Source organism: Engystomops pustulosus, chromosome 3, assembly GCF_040894005.1.
Source record: "Engystomops pustulosus chromosome 3, aEngPut4.maternal, whole genome shotgun sequence".
NCBI lineage: Eukaryota > Metazoa > Chordata > Amphibia > Anura > Leptodactylidae > Engystomops > Engystomops pustulosus.
This window is the reverse complement of record NC_092413.1, coordinates 231,803,404-231,827,006: the sequence shown is the minus strand read 5'-3', so window position 1 is coordinate 231,827,006 and position 23,603 is coordinate 231,803,404. Positions and strand designations below refer to the sequence as shown.

General features: G+C 44.3%; 2 protein-coding genes across 2 annotated transcripts; both read left to right on the top strand.

Moving 5' to 3' along the window:
• The first annotated feature begins 3,589 nt into the window (after positions 1-3,589).
• On the top strand, positions 3,590-9,287 carry LOC140123006 (olfactory receptor 5AR1-like). Its single transcript, XM_072144256.1, has 4 exons — positions 3,590-4,524; positions 7,581-7,769; positions 8,646-8,736; positions 9,111-9,287. Exons 1-4 carry the CDS (start codon positions 3,590-3,592, stop codon positions 9,285-9,287), a joined length of 1,392 nt encoding a protein of 463 aa, XP_072000357.1.
• Positions 9,288-17,063: 7,776 nt separating this feature from the next.
• On the top strand, positions 17,064-17,870 carry LOC140123005 (olfactory receptor 2D3-like). The gene has a single exon (XM_072144255.1). The coding sequence runs from the start codon at positions 17,064-17,066 to the stop codon at positions 17,868-17,870; it is 807 nt and encodes a 268-aa protein (XP_072000356.1).
• Positions 17,871-23,603: the final 5,733 nt, after the last annotated feature.

Genomic DNA, 23,603 nt, shown 5'->3' with positions numbered 1-23,603 from the left:
CATGCGTATCACAAGACGAACCAACTGACCCAAGAAGAATGGCTCCTTCCTTCTCAGAAAACACCCATAAACAAAGGACAAGAATACCGGAGCTTCCACTCAGAAACCAACCATGTTTCTCACACTCAAAGGCACGTTCAGGAGCAACACTTCCAGGTGCCTCACTTGTGCGGTAATCCAACACAGGAAGACCACCTTCATATTCTACCCCACCACTGAGTCATTCCCTATCCCATCATTCCTAAACTGTGCCTCAGACCATGTGGTGTACCCTTTAGAGTGCCCCTGCCCTCTCCAGAATGTTGGCAGGACCACACAACCGTTCAGAGAAAGGATTATACTCACAGGAATAAGGTCAAGACAGGATTTCAACAACATAGTGTCTCCAGACACTTTATAAGCCATCATGGTTGGGACTTCAATTTGGTTAAAGCCTGTATAATCAAACAGATCCCAAGCAACCACCGGGACCGACTGAACCAACTCATCAGGAGGGAAAGCTACTGGATATACAAACTAAACACCATGTGCCCCTCCGGGCTGAACGAAACATTAGAGAAAGTGTGATAGATCTAGTCCCCTTCACCTCCCATTAGCTTCTACACCACACCATCTATATCCCCAGATAACCTTCTATTTCTATATGCATATCCTTTATACTAATAAACACGGATTTAGTTTCAAAGAGAAATATACTGTCCTTCTAGTGATCCTCTTATCGTACAAACCCAGCACCACTTCCCCGATGGGTTCCATGAGTAATATAATTACCTTTCAGTTATACACTACGGTTCTATTCTCATGCGCAAGCGCGGCTCCCAGGCTATTTAAACTCCACCCCGAGGCGACTGAGCCAATACTCGCGCTGCCACCGACCCGGACACTACTTCCACATTGCAAGTCTTGTTTATTTTCCTTTACATTTACCGACATTCAGGTCTACCCTAATCCCCATACCTTACCCCAGGCTCACTTGACTACCACAGAGTGCCACTCGTGGAGTTTTACTAAGAAGGTTAGTGCATACAGTGCACATCATTCATGCCCAAATAAAGACAAATAGTGAAAATACAGACACCTCCTGACATTGTTTCTATCCTACAATTCATTTACTGTATATACTCGAGTATAAGCCAACCCGAGTATAAGCTGAGACCCCTAATTTTACCACCAAAAATTGGGAAAACCTATTGACTCGAGTATAAGCTGAGGGTGTAGTATACAGCTAGCCAGCCCCCATGTAGTATACAGACAGACAGCCCCAAGTAATATACAGCCAGCCTCAAGTAGTATACAGCACTGCCCCCTGTAGTATACCGCGCTAAGGATCGGGACCCGCGCCAACGATCCGGACACCGGAGGGTGAGCATTACATTTTTTATTTTTTACTTGACTCGTGTATAAGCAAGGTGAGTTTTTTCAGCACATTTTTTGTGCTGAAAAATTTGGCTTATGCACGAGTATATACGTTATCTAGGTTCCAGAACTGACATCGCTCCAACCTACCTTTCCCCACGCTATCATAGGCTCAGACACGGTTAGTAAGCGAAGTGTAACCTATCATTTTTTATATCCTAACATACAAACTCCTCTCATTTTATACATGCACCTCGTCTACCTACCATGTGTAACATAAATATATGTTACTATGTATATTGCTGACTATAGGAATCAATTTGTTGTGATATTTTATTTATCCAGTCTATAATCTAGTAAGGATCAATCCGTATTTTATTTATCTGATGTACATTCTGTTCTACCTATTTACTCCTTTTATATAAAAAAAAATTTTGTACTGTTAAAATATATTTTTATACCTCATTTTTATGTACTACAGATCCTCAAAATTATTTGGACCTGAAGAAGGGGAAATTCTCCCCGAAACGCGTAATCCCTACTTATATTTGTCATATCTGAGCTTATCCAAGTGTATAATAAACGTGTATATGTTATACTAACAATAGTCACTGAAGACTAATGGAGACTAATTGTGTCCTAGTGCAGGGGTGGGGCTCGTTCTCTCAGATGAACAAGTGAACAGTGACAAAAATACAACACTATCATGAGAAGTAGATGTGATGGTGGATTCCTCCTGCTGCCTCTGCCCTAATCTGTAATGTAATAATCCTGGAATCGAACTTGTTATAAACGTTATTCTAGTAATATGTAAATTAGTTGCAGAGGCTCCTGGGGCGGAGAGTAGCCTTAGCTCCCAGTGCCCGGCCAGGCTAGGACACGCCCCCAGGAGCCTCTGCAGGTAATTTACATATTACTAAAGTTAATAACAAGTTTGATTCCAGGATTATTAAATGACAGATTATGGCAGAGGCAGTCGGAGGAATCCACCATCACATCCACTTCTCATGGTAACTTCCTCATGGTAGGAAAAACAAAAGATAAATCTGTCACAATGTTTTTTACAATTAAAAATATTGTTAATAAGACAAATTCTCTTGAGGGTCTACAATGACATAATAGCCTTGGATTATGGGACCGCTGGTGATTAGGTCTCAGAGGTGCAGAAGAAATTCTGCTCCACCAGTAATGAGGATATTGGGAATACGAGCGCAGGGTGAAGGGTGATATATACCTCAGCCAAAACCCAAACCGAGGAGGATGAAGGCGTCGTCATTTGTCTTTTCTTATTTTTATTTAAAGATGATTCATCTTATTCCAGCGGCTCAGGGACGTGCAGGGAATTCAACAAAGATGCTCAAAAATAATTTCAAAAACATCACACAAAACACAAACAATAAAAATTAGTGTTAGCGAGACCGAGGTCTGTGACCCCGGACCAGCACTGCTCCAGCAAAAAAACTATCAATACAAGACAATGTTTTGTTACAGTTGATGAGTATTTGCTATATTTTGGTGCTTCCTGAGGGATATGTTGACTGCTTTTGCTTTCTTTTGTGCAACTTTTTGCAGTTTTGAGACGTTTTAGGCACAGGATCGCGCAGCGCACCAGCGTTAGCCGCCTCCAGGATGTGATGCTGGGGCCGGATTTATCTTTGTAGCCCAGAGGTTTTTTTCAACTTGTGAGACTTTTGGGCTCTGAAATTGTCCCATTCTTTCACCTAATAAGTCCCAAAACAGAACATGCTAGACCTAGACTTATTCGTGGGGGGTTACTTTTTGGGACTAAAAAGTTGCACACTACAAAAAGTCGCAGAAGTAACTAAACAGCAACTCATCACATGTATCACAAAGGGGAAACACTTACGATACATTGCAGTGAGTAAGTAGCCAACTCCAGGAAACTTGGAAAAGTGGCAGCAGAAGAACTATGTAATATGTGCCCCAATGTTTTTTTTTTTTTATCTTCGTTTTTATGTCAAAGTAAAAAATGTCTGCAGAGCACACTGAAAATTATCCTCCATAACTGGTACCAGGGCCAGGGTGATTTTTGCAAATTTTTTATATTTAATTAAAAATAATATATACATTATTTAAACTGTAATTTTGCAGCAACATTGAGATAAAATTGAGACAATGTCCAGTGGGTTTTCCTGTGTTGCCTCATTTGCATTGATTTTTATAATCTCTTGGTTATTTAAATGAAGTTCTTTATTGTACTGCGGCGCTCGTCATGTATCCCAGGAATCAGAGCTCAGTCATTGAGTTCATTCTCATTGGGCTCTCAACCGATCCCTCAATACAAATCCTCCTCTTCCACATCTTCTTGATAATCTACGTGTCCACCTTGGCCGGTAACGCTTTGCTCATAGTCGCGGTGAGGACGGACCCGCGGCTCCACAATTCCATGTACTACTTCCTGTCTAGCCTGTCGTTCTTGGACATCTGTTACACATCCATCATTGTCCCAAAGATGCTGGAGAACTTCCTTTCATTGAAGAAGACCATCTCGTTCACCGGCTGCGCCCTACAGGTCTATTTTTACCTCTTCTTGGGTGAGGCTGAATGCATCCTTCTGGCGTTCATGGCCTATGACCGTTTTGTTGCTATATGTGACCCTCTACGGTACAACACAATAATGAGCAGTGTGGTGTGCATGTGGATGATCGGTGGGTCATGGCTGACCGGTTGCGTCATCTCCTCCATGGACATGTATTTTACATATCGATTATCCTATTGTGGACCCAACGTAATCAACCACTTCTTCTGTGAGGTCCCGTTGTTACTGAAGCTCTCCTGCAGCGATATCTCAGTCAATAACATTATCAAGGTGGTGGGAGGCACCGTCCTGCTCTGCATCCCCCTCAGCTTAATTCTCATTTCCTATTTTAAGATCTTTGCTGCCGTAATCCAGATCCGCTCAGGGAGCTACAAAGCTTTCTCTACATGTATATCTCACCTAGTGGTGGTCACCATCTTCTATGGGACGGCAATGTTCATGTATATTCGACCCAAACAATTAGCCACTGAAGATACAGACAAGATGGTGGCCGTCTTCTACACAGTCATTACTCCAACGTTAAACCCAGTTATCTATAGTTTGAGGAATAAGGATGTGCAACGAGCCATGAAACGGCTGGTAGGACCTGTAGTGTGTGAGCAAAACCGGTGACGTGTCCATGTCTGATGAGGAACCTGTCCTTAGAGGTGTCCATGTATGATGAGGAACCTGCCCTTACAGGTGTCCATGTATGATTAGGAACCTGTCCTCAGAGGTGTCCATGTATAATGAGGAACCTGTCCTTAGAGGTGTCCATGTATGATGAGGAACCTGTCCTTAGAGGTGTCCATGTATGATGAGGAACCTGTCCTTAGAGGTGTCCATGTATGATGAGGAACCTGTCCTTAGAGGTGTCCATGTATGATGAGGAACCTGTCCTTAGAGGTGTCCATGTATGATGAGGAACCTGTCCTTAGAGGTGTCCATGTATGATGAGGAACCTGTCCTTAGAGGTGTCCATGTATGATGAGGAACCTGTCCTTAGAGGTGTCCATGTATGATGAGGAACCTGTCCTTAGAGGTGTCCATGTATGATGAGGAACCTGTCCTTAGAGGTGTCCATGTATGATGAGGAACCTGTCCTTAGAGGTGTCCATGTATGATGAGGAACCTGTCCTTAGAGGTGTCCATGTATGATGAGGAACCTGTCCTTAGAGGTGTCCATGTATGATGAGGAACCTGTCCTTAGAGGTGTCCATGTATGATGAGGAACCTGTCCTTAGACGTGAGGGCATCTACCCGGTTTGTTTGAGGTTAAGAATTGCTCAAGGTCTTCACCAAACACCTTCACCACACAAGATGTTTGTCCATTCTCTATATTATAGTTGTGATCCTATTGGAATATTCTTAACTTTGCACCAACAATGTATTTAAGGACAATGATACACATAGAAAATATTTTCTTAAGAAAACTTGCCCTTTATGAGACCCAATAGATTTATTTTCTACAATATTAAGTGATTCACCAACTTCTCATTTTGTTTATTTCACACAATCTCCATATGTCGAGCCTCATCTCCTATCACAAATCCAATAAATTGCTAGTCCTACTTCTAAACATTTCTAACTGCTGGGCAGCCCCACAGACAGTGTAACAAGTCTGCTCTAGTCTTACTACATTTAGGACATCCCTTCGAATACTACAAAATGTTACTTTTGAACGGCCGACAAGTCATTATCCTCCATTGCATCTCTCTGAGTATTTCTGATGACCTTTTGTGTATATCTCCCCTTTAACAATCTTCTTTCCACTTCTACTTTTGTTAGGGTAGTTATGTGACCTAATATTAAATTTTACATTTTACTCAAAGTGACTTTAAAAGGAAGCTGTCCCCACATTTTTCACAAATACATCTGGTGACAGGTTCCCATAGAGTACTATTAACTAAATGTCTCTGTAACATCCCCCTAAAATCAACTTTGTTATCTTACCTGGCATACAGCCAGATTCCAGCTGCAAGTTAGAGGGGGCGTGTCCTACTCAGCCAAGTCCAGGAACTCCTCGCCATGGCCCATGCCGCCTCCTTCTTACCATTCAACACTTCATCACATGTGATCTTGCTGTATTACTAGGTGACATAACATAGTTGATTTTATGGGGATGTTGGGGAAACAATCTTTAACCTAAAGGCGGCTCTCATTTAGTTAATGGAAACCTGTTACTAGCTGAATTGGTGAAAAATGTGGTGAGAGATTTCTGTTAATAATGTCTAGGATGGTTGAGTGTTGGTTGAGAGTTTTTCTATTTAGAGTTTCAAAAAAGATCTCAAATCGGATTTGTTTAAAAAAAAAATACTAACACTGAATGGACACTCAGGGTCATTTCACGTTTCCAAACTTTTCTTTTTATGGATTTGGGCCTGATTTCTAAGTGGTTGATATGAGACATGCGAGTCTGTTGGTTTTTTGAGACTTTTGTCAGAAAAGTGGCACCCAAGTTCTCTTCTGGATTTTTAAGATAAATCAGGCACAACAGTATAGAACTCTTTCGCACTGAACTTTGCACAACGGGGTGTAAAGGTCCGAAATTTTAGCACAATTACACTAAAAACTTGCAGAAAAATTGAGGGGTGAAAAAAATCAAAAAAGTTTAAGAAATGCCTTTATTAGTTTTTAAATGAGTTTGCTCAGAAAAACACATCCTCAAATGTTAACCCCCTTAGTGATGATTATACCATAAAGATCATTTTTAACCCCTTACTTTACAATGTTACTCAGTGTTATTGCTGATCAGCTCCTTTTACTCAGTGATGGCCGGTGTAAGACCCTCGGGTGTGGGCGGGGACCCTCTAAGCAGATACTTCATGATCCCTCTGTGCTGTGAGATGCTGTGTGCTGACAATTTGCTTACATTATCAGGGTACAGATCCCGCTCTATTTCGCCTGCCTGGGATGCTCGCAGGAGACTATGCAGAGCCCTGGGTGAGGTGGTCCAGATCCTCTATATGGTTTTAGAAAAAGGTCTAACCTTCTCCCCTTCTGCCCGCTTTGACCCTTTTATGGCCATAAAAAATCTACATATATTTGCATGATCCTTAATCCATCGTACTTTGTTCCATGAAGAAGACCCCAGCTGAATTAGAGGCCATACAAATCCTGGAACAACTGAGGGAGGAGTCAACAAACTGCTCATGGTAAGATACCCAACTGTATACGGCAAAAATCCAAGACATTTCCAGCCTTATCGACCTGTCCCAATGTAGATTTATTTGTAAAACTTGCATCAGAAGAATTCGAACAGCTGTCCCGTAATGTTAACCAGGACAATTTAACATCAGGTATGCGCAAGGCTCTTAAATCCCTTTAATCTTTGGGGGACATGATAATCAAACAGGCCAATAAAGGTGGCCTGTGGCCTAGAGAGACGTACGAACATGAGGCCTATCGCCAACTTAAGAACATGTTATAAAAAGTTGACTTTTAATCCTACAAGTAAATTCTCGGGGGAGATGGGATTAATCCTTAAAAAGGCCATCAGAAATGGAGTGATCTCTAAGGAACTTGCCGATGCCCTCACAGTCCCGACCCCAACCCTATCTGTTACCCAAGATTCATAAACATGCTGTCTGCCTGTCTGGGGTGGGGGTGGACGGACTGAGGGCATCGGCAAATTCATTGACAACCATTTGAAGAGTCTTGTTGAATGTCTACCTTCATATGTTAGAGATACTTCAGATTTGCTACAAAGAATTGAGGGCATACAGTTAGAAGAAGATGTGATCCTGGCAACACTAGACCTAGAGTCTCTCTACACGAGTATAAGACACGAAGATGGCCTAAGGGCTGTTGAATTCTTCCTTTCAACTTCGAACTTGGACATTGGATTGAGGCAACTGATTCTAGAACTTCTTGAGTTTGTCCTCTCACACAACTATTTTGTGTTTGGGGGGGTCCTTCTTCCTGCAGCTCCAGGGCACAGCTATGGGGGCGGCATGTGCCCCCTCAAAGGCCAACCTGTTCTTGGGGCTGTGGGAGAGGGAACTCCTAGCAACGAGCAGGATGTCGGGATGGATCGCGCCATTTTATGGGCGCGCTAAATTGACGACATCCTGGTCATCTGGAGAGGTACAGCTCAGCAGTTGGAAACATTCATTGATAAACTCAATTTGAATTATGTTAACATAAAATTAATTCACCACATTAGCAGAGAAAAAGTAGAGGTTTTGGATGTTTTACTAACCCGTAGTGAATTTGGCTTCCTCCATTCAGATGTGTTCTGAAAACAAACCACCGTAAATGCATTACTGCACGCGCCATCTGCACACCCAATTCAGACGATTAATGCAATACCGACTGGACAATACTTGCGGATACAGAGAATATGCTCCACAGAAGATGACTTTAAAACACAGGCTGACAAACTAAGAAGACGCTTTCGAGAACGCGGCCAGCGTTCCCTTAGGAAAGCGTATGTCCGTGCCAACAGCACATCCAGATTGGAATTATTGTACCCCAAACCCAAGACACAAGATACGCAACAGGTAAGATTTATGTCAAACTTCCACTGCCAGTGGGGTAATATGAGGGATATACTTGCCCAGTACTGGCCTATACTAAAATCGGATAAAATCTTAACACAATATCTACCCCCGAAACCCGGTGTTACTGTGAATCTAAATGGATATGGACCCTTGGCACACTCAATCCCCGCGGAGTTTTGCTCCCTTCCTCTGATCCTACCCAGAATGTTGGGCTTTCCTGTCATTTTTTGATTTTACTGTTTTTATAGGTATGGTTCACCCCTTGACGAAGGCAGTGTGCCGAAAGGAGCGTCGGGGTGTCAGTCATCCGGGAGGACGTGTGTGTTTTCTCTGTGCCAGGTAAATCATTTCACCTTGTGTCACCATGCATATTATTAATATCTAGTCATTTTCTTGTAAACCTGGCGTTATGGGCAGCACCCGGCACTTAGAGCGTTTTCCAGCTTGTATTTTAATGATTTATCTCAATAAAATTAGAATTTTTTCATATATTATCTATGGAATTCTGGCTTTTTCTGTGTAGGTTTTTGATTTATGTACTGCCAGTAGTAGAAAAAGAGTTTTCCCCTGGAGGATTACTCTGTCTGGTATCATGATCCCTCTCTGATATCGATGTTCAAACAATATGTTAATTGGGGGCGGAGATATTTCAGTCTTTAAAGTCCCTGTTGGACAGGTTTCCTTCCTCTAATTTCCTCTCTCCCCCATCCCAGGCCTCGACACCCCAATTGGCAGAGTCCTTAAAGATTTGGTTTTCTGTGCTGTTACATCTGGATCAGGAGGTTAAGGAAAAAATTTGGGCCAATGCTTATGTGGACATTTGGGGCCTGGTTACAGTTGACCAGCACACCGTAGATGGGGTTTTTCAGACCAATCCTTCCTCTCCCTAAGGCTGCAAGCCTAGAGTCGCTAAGAGGATAAATAATTGGCTTCAAGCCTTTGCGGTGCTGGGGTGTGTAATGGGACAGAAGCATCCGGTATGCTGTTCCCAGTTTTTTACGTACATGGATGTTATATATTCCTCAGATAAAACTCATGGGGGCTCCGATTGGTGGTATTACAACCAAAATTTTCGTCGACGCCCGGCATTGAATCCAGACATCAGATAGGAGGTAAAAGCAGCGGATGTGTGGCTGCGTCTCATGGTCTCTCAGAAGCCCCCCATTCATGCAAGGGCTACTCCCCCCCCTCCGGTGCAGCCCCAGGGGGAGTGGCCATTCGTAGGCCCGGGGCCTGTTGGCTTTTCAACGAGGACCACTGCAAATTTTTCGTTTGTTTAAGTACAAACATCAATGCTCCTCCTGCGGCGGTGCCCACGTCGCCTCTCATTGCCCGCGACCCCCCGTTACCCCAATAAATCGGATGTGGCCACGTTGCATGGGGGGTTTACGCATGTTTTTTTGGGGGGGGGGGGGCGGCCTATGGTCGGCCCTGTTTTCTGCCCCTCCTTTTCCTAATTTTCGGGTGTCCCCTTTGGGTGTGGTGCCAAAGAAAGAGCCGGGCAGGTACCGTCTGATACATCACTTGTTGTTTCCTATGAGCTTCTCTGTGAACGATAGTTGACCAAGGGGCCTTGATGGCAAAATCTGACGTTGAGTCGGCTTTTCTCCTTTTGGCAGTTCACACTGATTGTTATTATCTGTTGGGATGCTGGGTTGATGGCCGGTACTTCTACGATGCTTGCCTCCTTATGGGTTGTTCAATTTCCTGCCGTTATTTTGAAATGTTTAGTCCTTTCCTTGAGTGGGTGGTGTGCCATTAGTCAGGTCATCGTTCAGTTATTCACTACCTTGATGACGTTCTTTTCATTGGCCCCGCGGATAGTTCTGTGTGTACCTTTTTGTTATCTACCTCTTGTTTTCTCATGCAGCGTTTTGTGGGTGCCCTTTTCAGAGGAAAAGATGGAAGGTCCCAGGTCGGTGATCACTTTTCTTGGAATCGAACTTGATTAGGTAGTCATGGTTTTTCGCCTCCCCGGGGACAAGCTCCAGCGTTTGCTTGGCCCGGTGGACGGTTTTTGTTCTGTCTGCAAGGTCACGCTGCGACAGGTGCAATCTAATGCCGATGGGGCAGGTTTTTTCCCGCTGCTTGTCCCTGGTGACTGCCGGGGCGACTGAGCCTAATAATGGGAAGACCTGTGTTTTTGGACTGATAATTCATCTGTGGTGTGTTATCTGTTGGTCCTGCACGGTAGTCAGGTATCCGGCACTGTGGTTCAGAGGTGTCTTGCTAGCGTGTCATTCCACTTTCAGTTGTTGGGGTAGGCGGACGTCACCAATTCCTTCATTGTTCGCCAGATTCTGAAGGGTTGGAAAAGGAAGGGCGTATCTAATAAAGTCTCCCCCCAGTTTAGTTTAGTTTGCTCTGCTCCCTGGTTCAGGCATGCTCGGTAGTATGTTCATCTGCGCAAGAGTCCTTGCTCTTTTCTCTGGTCTTTAGTTTGTCCTTTTTCAGTGCTTTCTGCATTGGGGAGCTGGTTCCGCCTTCCTCCTCTCTCCCTGGGGGCCTTTTGAGAAGGGGTGTGGTTCTGGCTCCCAAGGTGGTCTGCATACGCATTCGGAGGTCTAAGACCGATATCTATGGGAGGGGTTCCCGGGTGCACATACAGGCGGTGTCTGGCCTGGCAGGCCCTTTTCTTGTCTCTTTCCTTGGAGGCCAAGCGTTTTTTAATGCACAAGCATGGCTCACCCTTTTCTCGCTTTCGATTTTCCTTGGTCTTTAAGAAATGTCTAGGGGTTTCAGGGGTTACCCCGTTAGAATACGGTATGCATTCATTCCGTATTGGCGCAGCTAAGTAAGCGGCTATGGCGGGTCTCCCCAATTTCAGAGGTTATCTGATTGGTTTTCATGGGGTCACCGTGCATTGGAAAGGAATTCGTGGTCTGAGGTGGTCGCAGGTCCTGCCAGAGGTGGTTAACATCAGCATCACTGCTGTGGGTCCGGTGGTGCTAGTATTGCATGCTGGTGGGTATGATTTATGCAGTGGAATTGCTGACTCTGATGAGATCCGATATAGAGAAGCTTTCTTCCCAGAGATGGTCTTAGTATGGTCTGAGATAATTTCGAGGGTAATATGGCAAGGGGCCAGGGATTCTAGGGCAGTGGACCGCGCCAGGCGCACAGTTAATGCCTGTATGGCTCGTTTTGTGAGATCGCTTTATGGAGTGGTGGTTCGCCATAGGCAGTTAGAAGGGGACAACACAGGGGATAACACGAGTGTGGAGCAGGCTTGGTTTTAAATGGGTGGCGGTCTGCAGTATTATAGCCCACGGGCACGAACAGAAGGATCCCCGGTGAGCATAGTCGTGATGGGGCCATGACATTTACCCCAATAAATCGGATGCGGCCGATTGCGGCCTACTGTTGTGCCTTATAACCTGTTATTTAAGTGGAGGGATGGTTTGGATATATTTTAGGGATAATTGCAATTTAATTTAATAAGAGTTATGTTTGTTTACTACCGATAGTCTTAGATCATTTGTATATTAGCACAGGTCATCTGTAGAAACTGCTCCCAGGGAGCCCCAATCTGATCTGACCAATGGCAATGAAGTAGAAGCCACTTTTTCCATGTGCCATAGTTTAGGATGAATAGACAAATGGGCGTAACAGGGTGACCCATGACTTAAACAACAAAAACTTTATAACCTTCAATATATGCAGAAAAACTATCGAAATCTACACGTTCCTGACACATTTAGGCACAAATCCACTCCAGTCCCCTATTGATGCCGGGAAAACTGGAAGCGGTTTATACATGGGGTTTTCTTTACCAAAAAGGAGACAAACTTTCAAAAATAAAATAAATTAATAAACGTTTCTTAAAAGATGTAAAAGATTTGGAGCAGATCCGGCACAACATAGAAGTCGTACTTTCTGTTTTTAGCATTTATCTCACAACTTTTCCAGATTTCAAGTTTTTATTTCTGGTAAATAGTTGCACTTTTTGTTACAGTTGAAGCAGATAATAAACTCCATTGGGGATTTCCATGAACTTTGTTGGACGTGTTTCAGTGTTCGGTCCCTGTGGTGGCTGATCAGGATTTGTAGACGTTATAGACGGAGGTTTGGTGACGTCTATATAACAGGTGACCTTTCTGGCCTCACATTCTCCTATATGGGGGCAGCACACATGGTCACAGCTCTTGGGGGCCAACAGGGAACCATGGAGGGAACTGAGGCCAAATGTCAACTTTGTTGCTGCTGTAATGTAAGTGGAGTCATCTCTTCTTATGTACTGAATGTCTAGCAGGGATTATAGCAGAATCTACAAATTATAGCTTTTGCTACAGTAAAATATTACTATTATCAATGTACCCAAAAATGATAAGTGATATTACATTAAAGGGAACCTGTCTGTAAACCTACTAAGCCTGGATATGAAATGTGCTTTGTAAAATTCCATCTTTTATGTAAAATTGTATCCGTTCACCTCCCTTGAAGTCATGTGACAATGAGTAGAGTCGCAGTGAGCGTCTCGCAGGCTGGAGGGGGCGCAGTCATGTAGATGTCTAACCTTGGGTTCTGTAGCAGATAGAATCAGGTTTCTGGTTTTGTATTAAGAAAGAGATTTTAATCTTCACAACCGCATCAGGATTGTGATTCTGTGATCTACAGAACCCGGGTTATGGGCAAGTAAAGACAGGACTGCAAGCTGCAGATAGTCCAATGCCATACTATGTATTTATCTCCCTGCATCTCAGGTTCTGTCGCTCACAGAACCACAAGCCCGATACAATTTGAAAGGTGCAATTCTCTCCTTTAATCAGAGACCAGAATAATGGCTCTAAGAGCTACAAAACCCAACAGAGAGGCCGTCCCTTCAGCCTCTCAGCCTGACTCACCTCAGGCAAAGATTAGTGAGGCAGTGAGGCTGCACAGGGAGCATCAATTTAGGCGCATAAATCTTGGTTTCTATAATAGCTACAGCCGTGGTTCCTGTGTAACATTAACCCCTTAACGCCAAGACCCTTTTTTGTTTTTGCGTTTTAATTTTTCACTCCCCACCTTCGAGCTGTGTGGCGGGTTGTTTTCTGCGTAACAAATTGCACTTCCTAGTGATGGTATTTATTATTCAATGCTGTGTACTGGGAAGCGGGAAAAAAAATTCCAAATGCAGTAAAAATGGTGAAAAAAACGCATTTGTTCCAATTTCTTGAAGGCTTGGATTTTACGGCTTTCACTCTGCGCCACAAATGATGCGTCTACTTTATTCTTTGGGTCGGTGCGATCACAGGGGATAACAAATTTGTAAAGGTTTTATATTGTTTTCATACATTTACAAAAATTAAAACCTCCTGTACAAAATATATTTTTTTTATTTTGCCATCTTCTGGGGCCAATAACTTTTTCATACTTTGGTGTCCGGAGCTGTGGATAGTGTCATTTTTTGCGAATTGATGGCGTTTTCATTACTATAATTTTTGGGACTGTGCGACCTTTTGATCACTTTTTATAAATTTTTTTATATTTTTCAAAATGGCAAAAAAATGGCATTTTCGACTTTGGACGCTATTTTCCGTTACGGGGTTAAACGTAGTGAAAAAACATTATCATATTTTGATAGATCGGGCATTTTCGGACGCGGCGATACTTAATGTGTTTATGATCTTTACTGTTTATTTATTTTTATATCAGTTCTAGGGAAAGGGGGGTGATTTGAATTTTTAGGTTTTTTTATTATAATTTTTTTTTTATTTTTACTATTTTTCAGACTCCCTAGGGTACTCTAACCCTAGGTAGTCTGATCGATCCTATCATATACTGCCATACTACAGTATGGCAGTATATGTGGATTTTACTCCCCATGCATTACAATGTGCAATTAGCACATTGTAATGCATGGGTTAAAACGAAGTAGCCTCGGGTATTCGGAACACCCGAGGCTACCATGGCGACGGATCGCCGCTCCCCGTGACGTCATCGGGGAGCAGCGATCCACAACAAGATGGCGGCGCCCATGCGGCGCCATCTCTTTGAAGCCGCCGGCAGCATTGCTAGCACCGATCGCGGGTGTTACCGGTAAGCCTTTGCTGCAATATGCAGCAAAGACTTACCGGCTATGGAGAGGGCTCGGCCCGCAAGCCCTCTCCATGCACCGGGACCCGGCGCGCGCCGTACTAGTACGGCGCGCGTCGGGAAGGGGTTAATCAGGCACACTAGGGTTAAAGTACCCCAGGGGGGCCTGAAAAAAATAAAGATGTGAAAAATTTTAAATAAAAATTATAAAACCCCCAAAATTCTAATCACCCCTCTTTCCCTAGAACTGATATAAATATAAACAGTCAAAATCAGAAACACATTAGGTATCGCCTCGTCACAAAATGTCCGATCTATCAAAATATAAGAACCGTTATTCCCAGAGTTTAACCCCGAAACGGAAAATGGCGCCCCCAAAGTCGTAAATGCCACTTTTTTTGCCATTTTGAAAATATAAAAAATTCTATCAAAAGTGATTAAAAGGATTTACAGTCCTCAAAATGGTGGCATTGAAAACGTCATCAAATGTCGCAAAAAATGACTCCACCCACAGCTCCGGACACCGAAGTATGAAAAAGTTATTAGCGCCGGAAGATGGCAAAATGACAAAACTTTTTTACAGGAGGTTTTAATTTTTGTAAATGTAAGAAAACATTATAAAACCTATACAAATCTGTTATCCCCGTGATCGCACCAACCCAAAGAATAAAGTAGAAATCTGTAAAATCCAAGCCCACAAGAAAACGGCACAAAAGTATTATTATTTTTTTTCCAATTTCACTGCATTTGGAATTTTTTGCTGCAAAAGAAAAACCCCATAAAGGGATGAAGTCGGGAGCAGGTGACATGAACTGAGCACAGACCAAACATGGAGTAACGGTGCAGCTCAGAGCTCCTATGAAGGACATTGCTGCACCAGAGCGGCTGCAGAAGAGGGTGACCAGGGGAAATAAGCAATGTGCAGATTAGAGTACAAGGACACGTTATCACTATGTACAGATACAGATCCTGTATGTAATCATCTACACCGAGAGGACAGACATATCATAGAAAGGGTTCTTCAGTGTAAGAGCAGTGACACTATGGCCCCCTTTACTATAAGACAGTGGTGGCGAACCTATGGCACGGGTGCCAGAGGTGGCACTCTAAGCACCCGGGCCATCACCCCAGCACAGATTTTCCATACTGGACTCAAAACCTCCTCCTGCAGTCCCTGACCACCCAGGATGTGCTGTTATCAGGACTATTTTAAAGCTACACATCCTTAGCTTCCCAGGACTACAGGGGGAGCAAGGAGGTGCAGACAAGGCTGCGTTATTATTGGAGCTCCTGCTCTGGGCCCCACAATCCTATTCAGGGGATCCTGGAAGGAAGCTACAATGATAATTTGAATTTCTTCTCTTTCTTTCAACTGCATTGGTGTCCTCAGGACACAGATACAATTAAAAGCCGTGACAAAACAGGCAGCAACATGTTCCTGCTTAAATTGCCAAGTTGGCTCTTTGCATTTAAAGAAGTGCGGTTTGGTTGTAGTTTGGGCACTCGGTCTCTAATAGGTTTGCCATCACTGCTATATGATGATGTGAGGGCTCATATATTGTAAGAGTTTAGGAGGGGCCCGGATACCTTTACTGAAAGGAAAAATATAGTTGTACTGAGGGACTCAGATAATAGATTACTGCGGTTCTTGGAGTCCTGCTCCTGGGTTATCATTTGGTCTATGAAATACGGCCACCGTCAAAATGAACTGTATGAAAACGGCACAAAGCAGCAGCGTGCGGCCCGTGTGGTCTGGAAGGGCAGCAGGGACTTTACCGGGTGCTGAAAGGTATAATATGAGGATTCGCTTATTATAATAACACAGATATAAAAGCTCTACATTGGGTCCCGTGCACAGAGACAATAGACTTGCTGCCTGGATTTGTTGTGATATCACATGGAAACTGCCGTGCACCGTGACAGGTTCATTTTGTGTTTTGGCCCCGCAGCAGGAGCAATGATACCCTGTTTGTATCCACAGCCGAACCTGGATGAAGATCTAAAGTGAATCTGCATGTATTACAAAAGGGATAAAATCCACAGAGAAAATGTCATGGATTTACAACTCCAGTGAATCGGTCAATTTCTATGCAGAAGATAACAAACCTATAGATGATATTTAAAGCAGCATTACACTACATGTGCATTCCCCTTTACACATATCACTTATCAGTGTCATTATGAACTATCAATATTGAAATGAAATACTAGATCCAGGAAGTCCCCAATGCTGACACAGATGACACCAAAATAGAGATTTTTGGTAAAGCAGATGCTACTAAAGACGGAATGAGACCTATGATGGAGGTTCAAAGATGATTTGCTGTCGTTTTGAACCAATGAAACTTATTTTTCTTCTGCGACGACAGTCGTATATTAGATGGAGTCGCCAATTTCAGCAATGCGATGATGACCACCGTTATGACCACTTATTTCTATAATAGTATTTCCTAATAGAGTGGACAAACCCTCACTAACCTTCAAGGAACTTATCCAGCTAAAGCCATGAAGAGTGATCGACTTCTTTCCGAGTTCTCCTGAATATGGATTCCAGAAATCAAAGCATTCTTCATCATTTCATTCTCCTTGGCTTGTCCACCGATCCCAGTGTACAAGCTGTACTATTTTGCTTGTTCTTGATGGTCTACATGACCACGGTAACTGGAAATGGCCTCATCATGGTATCGGTGAGAGTGGACAGACGTCTACACAACTCTATGTATTACTTTCTTGCCAACTTGTCCTTCTTGGACATTCTTAATACATCAGTCATTGTTCCCAATATGCTCACAAACATTGTCACGTCCAGGAGGACCATCTCATACGTCGGATGTCTTCTTCAGGTTTATTGTTTCCTTTTGTTGGCCGAGACACAATGTATCCTGTTGGCTTTTATGGCTTATGACCGATATGTAGCCATCTGTGACCCCTTACACTACAATGTGACCATGAACACTGTGTCGTGTGTCCGGATGATCAGCATCTCTTGGGTCACTGGAGGGATCATCTCCACCATTGATATATACTTTATCTATGAGCTGAGGTTCTGTGGACCCATCACCATTGACCACTTCTTCTGCGAGGCTCCGTCACTGCTGCAGTCATCCTGTAGTGATATCTCAGTAGATAACATTGTCATGTTAGTCGGAGGCTCCATACTACTAATCGTTCCTCTCTCTCTTATTCTTTACTCTTATGTACAGATCATTTTTGAGCTTCTTAAGATCCGGTCCAGACGTTATAAAGCCTTCTCCACCTGTGTGTCCCACCTCATCGTGGTCATCATCTTCTATGGGACCGCCATGTTCATGTACTTGAATCCAAGGCAGAAGACTTCAGTGTCAGACAAGATGGTCTCTGTTTTCTATACGATGATCACGCCGATGATGAATCCATTCATCTACAGCCTGAGAAATAAAGATGTCCACCAGGCTCTCAGACATTTAGGAAAATGAATGATGTGGTGGGTGGAGAATGGATGGACTAAACTGCAGATGCCGTGGGTATGCAAAGTATTCTGATCCCGTAAAGGAAATCTACTATTCGCTTTATGCATTGTGAGCCAAAAATACCTTGAGAATGCTTTGGCTACACTGAAGCAGAAACATATCTTGTTTAATCCCTGATCCGAGTGGTTTTACAAAAAAAAATGGAAAAAAAAATTCTGGTCACATAATGATATGCAGAAACCAAACCAAGTGTATATAGTAATAATAACATACCATATATACTCGAGTATAAGCCTAGTTTTTCTGCACAAAAAATGTGCTGAAACCCCAAACTCGGCTTATACTCGAGTAAAAAAAAATTATCAAAACTCACCTTTCTGGCTTCCTCGGTTGCTGGCTATATACTGGGGCAGGGGTCTGGCTATATACTGGGGGATATGGGCTGGCTATATATTATGGGGGAGGGTCCGGCAGGCTATATACTGGAGGGGTGTCTGTAACCAATGCATTTCCCACCCTCGAGTCAATAGGTTTTCCCAGGTTTTTGTGGTAGAATTAGGGGCCTCGGCTTATATTTGGGTTGGCTTATACTCGAGTAGATACGGTATATTAAAAATACCAAACTACTACTACAAAATAGACTAACAATTTGTAAAAGGCACTAATGCACAAAAAGAAGCTCTATGTATCACGTGAAAGAACAGATCATGAACATTTGTTGCAAAACAGTGTCATGTGACCACACTATCGGGGTGGCCATGGGAACAAGCCGGGATTACGTCTGGAATTCACGTAAGGAATATCGACGAGGCAAAGACCATTCAGGTCCCAAGCAAAGGATTTATCACACCGGACTGCATGGGGAATGGTCTCGAACTTACTCTCTATATATTGTGAACTTCCCCACTGTGGGACTAATAAAGGATTATCTTATCTTAGAGACCCCAGGACATGTCAGTTATATGAATGGCCCATTTTATTGTTTCATTTACTTTTGTCTCCCCGAGGAATACAATTTATTGGAAGAAATGCGTCAGAGCTGGGGAATGAGCGGTGTCTTTTAGGGTTCAGTACGATGTATTGCCCTTGTAAGGGCGTCAGAGTCATGGGGAGCCGGGGTCAGTAAGCTGTTATATCCGTGAGGGCGGGAGTCATTACATGGGGAGCCGGGGTCAGTAAGTTGTTATATCCGTTAGGGCGGGAGTCATTACGTGGGGAGCCGGGGTTAGCAAGTTGTTATATCCGTTAGGGCGGGAGTCATTACGTGGGGAGCCAGGGTCAGGAAGTTGTTACATCCGTTAGGGCGGGAGTCATTACGTGGGGAGCCGGGGTCAGCAAGTTGTTATATCCGTGAGGGCGGGAGTCATTACGTGGGGAGCCGGGGTCAGCATGTTGTTATATCCGTTATGGCGGGAGTCATTACGTGGGGAGCCGGGGTCAGGAAGTTGTTGTATCCGTTAGGGCGGGAGACATTACGTGAGGAGCCGGGGTCAGTAAGTTGTTGTATCCGTTAGGGCGGGAGTCATTACAAAGGGAGCCGGGGTCAGTAAGTTGTTATATCCGTTAGGGCGGGAGTCATTATGTGGGGAGCCGGGGTCAGTAAGTTGTTGTATCCGTTAGGGCGGGATTCATTACGTGGGGAGCCGGAGTCAGTAAGTTGTTATATCCGTTAGGGCGGGAGTCATTACGTGGAGAGCCGGGGTCAGTAAGTTGTTATATTCGTGAGGGCGGGAGTCATTACGTGGGGAGTCGGGGTCAGTAAGTTGTTACATCCGTTAGGGCGGGAGTCATTACGTGGGGAGCCGGGGTCAGTAAGCTGTTATATCCGTGAGGGCGGGAGTCATTACGTGGGGGCGGGAGTCATTACGTGTGGGGAGCCGGGGTCAGTAAGTTGTTATATCCGTTAGTGCGGGAGTCATTACGTGGGGAGCCGAGGACAGTAAGTTGTTATATCCGTTAGGGCGGGAGTCATTTCATGGGGAGCCAGGGTCAGTAAGTTGTTATATCCGTTAGGGCGGGAGTCATTACATGGGGGGCCGGGGTCAGTAAGTTGTTATATCCGTTAGGGCGGGAGTCATTACGTGGGGAGCCGGGGACAGTAAGTTGTTATATCCGTTAGGGCGGGAGTCATTACGTGGGGAGCTGGGGCCAGGAAGTTGTTATATCCGTTAGGGCGGGAGTCATTACGTGGGGAGCTGGGGCCAGGAAGTTGTTATATCCGTTAGGGCGGGAGTCATTACATGGGGAGCCGGGGTCAGGAAGTTGTTATATCCGTAAGGGCGGGAGTCATTACGTGGGGAGCCGGGGTCAGTAAGTTGTTATAGCCGTTAGGGCGGGAGTCATTACGTGGGGAGCCGGGGTCAGTAAGTTGTTATATCCATTAGGGCGGGAGTCATTACATGGGGAGCCGGGGTCAGTAAGTTGTTATATCCATTAGGGCGGGAGTCATTACGTGGGGAGCCGGGGTCAGTAAGTTGTTATAGCTGTTAGGGCGGGAGTCATTACGTGGGGAGCCGGGGTCAGTAAGTTGTTATATCCATTAGGGCGGGAGTCATTACATGGGGAGCCGGGGTCAGTAAGTTGTTATATCCATTAGGGCGGGAGTCATTACATGGGGAGCCGGGGTCAGAAAGTTGTTATATCCGTTAGGGCGGGAGTCATTACATGGGGAGCCGGGGTCAGAAAGCTGTTATATCCGTTAGGGCGGGAGTCATTACATGGGGAGCCGGGGTCAGGAAGTTGTTATATCCGTTAGGGCGGGAGTCATTACATGGGGAGCCGGGGTCAGGAAGTTGTTATATCCGTTAGGGCGGGAGTCATTACATGGGGAGCCGGGGTCAGTAAGTTGTTATATCCATTGGACACTCTTCCGGCTTCGGCACTACCCGTATAATATTGGCGACCACGAGCCAGATGTAATGAGCAGATCTGTATATATACAATAATAATAATGTTATCTTGTATATTTCCTGGACTAAAACACGTCACTATTATATAATAAAGAACCTGATACTCTGTAACTCGGATACAATGAAGCAAATCAAATATCTATTTGTCTTAGGAAGAGGATGAGTTTCCATCAAGAGTTGATTTTAGAAGGGAGGAGGCCATGGATAAGGAATATAAGAAGATGAGTGTCCCTGGTTTAGGGTGATGGATTTTGATGGTAGAGTTTCGTTAATAAATTATACTGAAATTAGATGTATTGAGTTAATAAAATAATAAACACAAAATTATGTAAATGCATAAACATTTGATGATAAGGCAAACAATAGGACAACAGGAATTCACGAAATAGATGTCTGATTGCTGAAATATAAAACTAGAATGAATGAAGGGTGTCTGGCTCGGGTCTGATCTCCCGATGCTCGGGTCTCTGATCTCCCGATGCTCCAGCTCACCGTGCTGTGGCTCCGCCCCCCCCCCTACACCAAGTATTATCTGGTAGAGTGTCCATCCCGCCGGAGCGGTTTATCCCCGGGGCATTAACGAGGCTGGATAGAGAACCAGAACCAGTTGTGGGGATTTGTTAAGGAAACCCCAAAATTGCGTCCACAATCTGGCAGATTTAGTTCCAGAATCTGCCTGGATTATAAGATCAGCGATTCACCATATGAAAATTGTATTTTATGACTAAATGGCATGTTAATAAAAATGTGATTTGCTTTGCAGGACCCCATAAATATGTTAGCATTAGTGTTAATCAAACCCAAACCGAAGCCGGCACATGGCAGAAGTATAAACTGATTAGACTCATCTCATGAACCGCACTAGGAACAAGGAACGGGATGGAGCCAAACGTATATGTGATGGACACATTAGTGCGCACCTTGGAGCACCGCCCCTAGCGCCCCCGTACGTCACACACGTCATATACGACGCCGGTAACTACATCCAGTTTCCCTGTTTTTGTTTTCTGCTCTTCTTCTAGAATGGACTCCAAGCTGTAATGCTGATATTCTTACCTTATGCCTGGAATGTATTACCCTATATACTCGAGTATAAGCCAAGTTTTTCAGCACAAAAAATACTAGAGGGGCTGGTAGGCTATATACTAGAGGGGCTGGTAGGCTATATACTAGAGGGGCTGGTAGGCTATATACTAGAGGGGCTGGTAGGCTATATACTACAGGGGTCTGGCTGGCTATATACTACAGGGGCTGGTAGGTTATATACTACAGGGGCTGGCAGGCCGTATACTACAGGGGCTGGCTGGCTGTATACTACAGGGGCTGGCTGGCTGTATACTACAGGGGCTGGCTGGCTATATACTACAGGGGCTGGCTGGCTGTATACTACAGGGGCTGGCTGGCTGTATACTACAGGGGCTGGCTGGCTGTATACTACAGGGGCTGGGAGGCTGTATACTACAAGGGCTTGCAGGCTATATACTACAGGGGCTGGGAGGCTATATACTACAGGGCTGGTAGGCTATATACTACAGGGGCTGGTAGGCTATATACTATAGGGGCTGGCGAGCTATATACTACAGGGGGAAGGCTGGCTATATACTACAGGGGCTGGCTATATACTACAGGGGCTGGCTATATACTACAGGGGCTGGCAGGCTATATACTACAGGGGGCTGGCAGGCTATATACTACAGGGGCTGGTAGGCTATATACTACAGGGGCTGGCAGGCTATATACTACAGGGGCTGGCGGGCTATATACTACAGGGGCTGGCAGGCTATATACTACAGGGTGCTGGCAGGCTATATACTACAGGGTGCTGGCAGGCTATATACTACAGGGGCTGGTAGGCTATATACTACAGGGGCTGGCAGGCTATATACTGCAGGGGGCTGGCAGGCTATATACTACAGGGGCTGGTAGGCTATATACTACAGGGAGCTGGCAAGCTATATACTACAGGGAGCTGACAGGCTATATACTACAGGGGCTGGCAGGCTATATACTACAGGGGGCTGGCAGGCTATATACTACAGGGGGCTGGCAGGCTATATACTACAGGGGCTGGTAGGCTATATACTGGTGAGGTTGTGGCCGATACATTTTCCACTCTTTCTCACTCAAGTCAATAGGTTTTCCCAGTTTTTTGTGTTAAAATTAGGGGTTTCGGCTTATTGAGTCTTCTCTATCTTTGTTCCTGGTGAAATTGATGAAAGATGTGTAGCTGTAAAGCGCTACGGAATTTGATGGCGCTATATAAATACTATTACCATTATTATGTATTATTAGTCTAATCTCTATTACTGCTACTACATATGTAGAGATAATCCTGGAACGTGCAACACATGCAATTACAAATGACGGACATAATAGTAAACGATGTGCATGACCTTTACGATTAGGGCAGCAAATTCGCCCCTAGCTATGCAAATCCTTACGTAAGATAGTACAGTAGATAAATACAACTAGGTGCTCGCCTTGAAAGGTTGTGTCATAAGCAGCAACCAACTAAATCCACAGGGCTGCCCTAGCTGGGCCTGGAATGACAAGAAATGGAAAACCTACATTCCTTACGGTCAATTCAAAAAAATTGGGCATTGTGCGACATATTAAGAGCCAAGGGCTATCCACCAGCCCTTATTTCATCCGCTTGCAGTAAGGCTGGAACCCTGAGCCAGGATGAGTGCCTTAAGCCAGGTGCAAAAAATAGCACAGACCCTAATAATGAGGGAAACTTAATTACCACCTTCTCAAATGAGGGTAGCACAATAATAAAAATCCTCAAGAAACACTGGAACCTACTACTCCATGACCCACACCTCAAAAA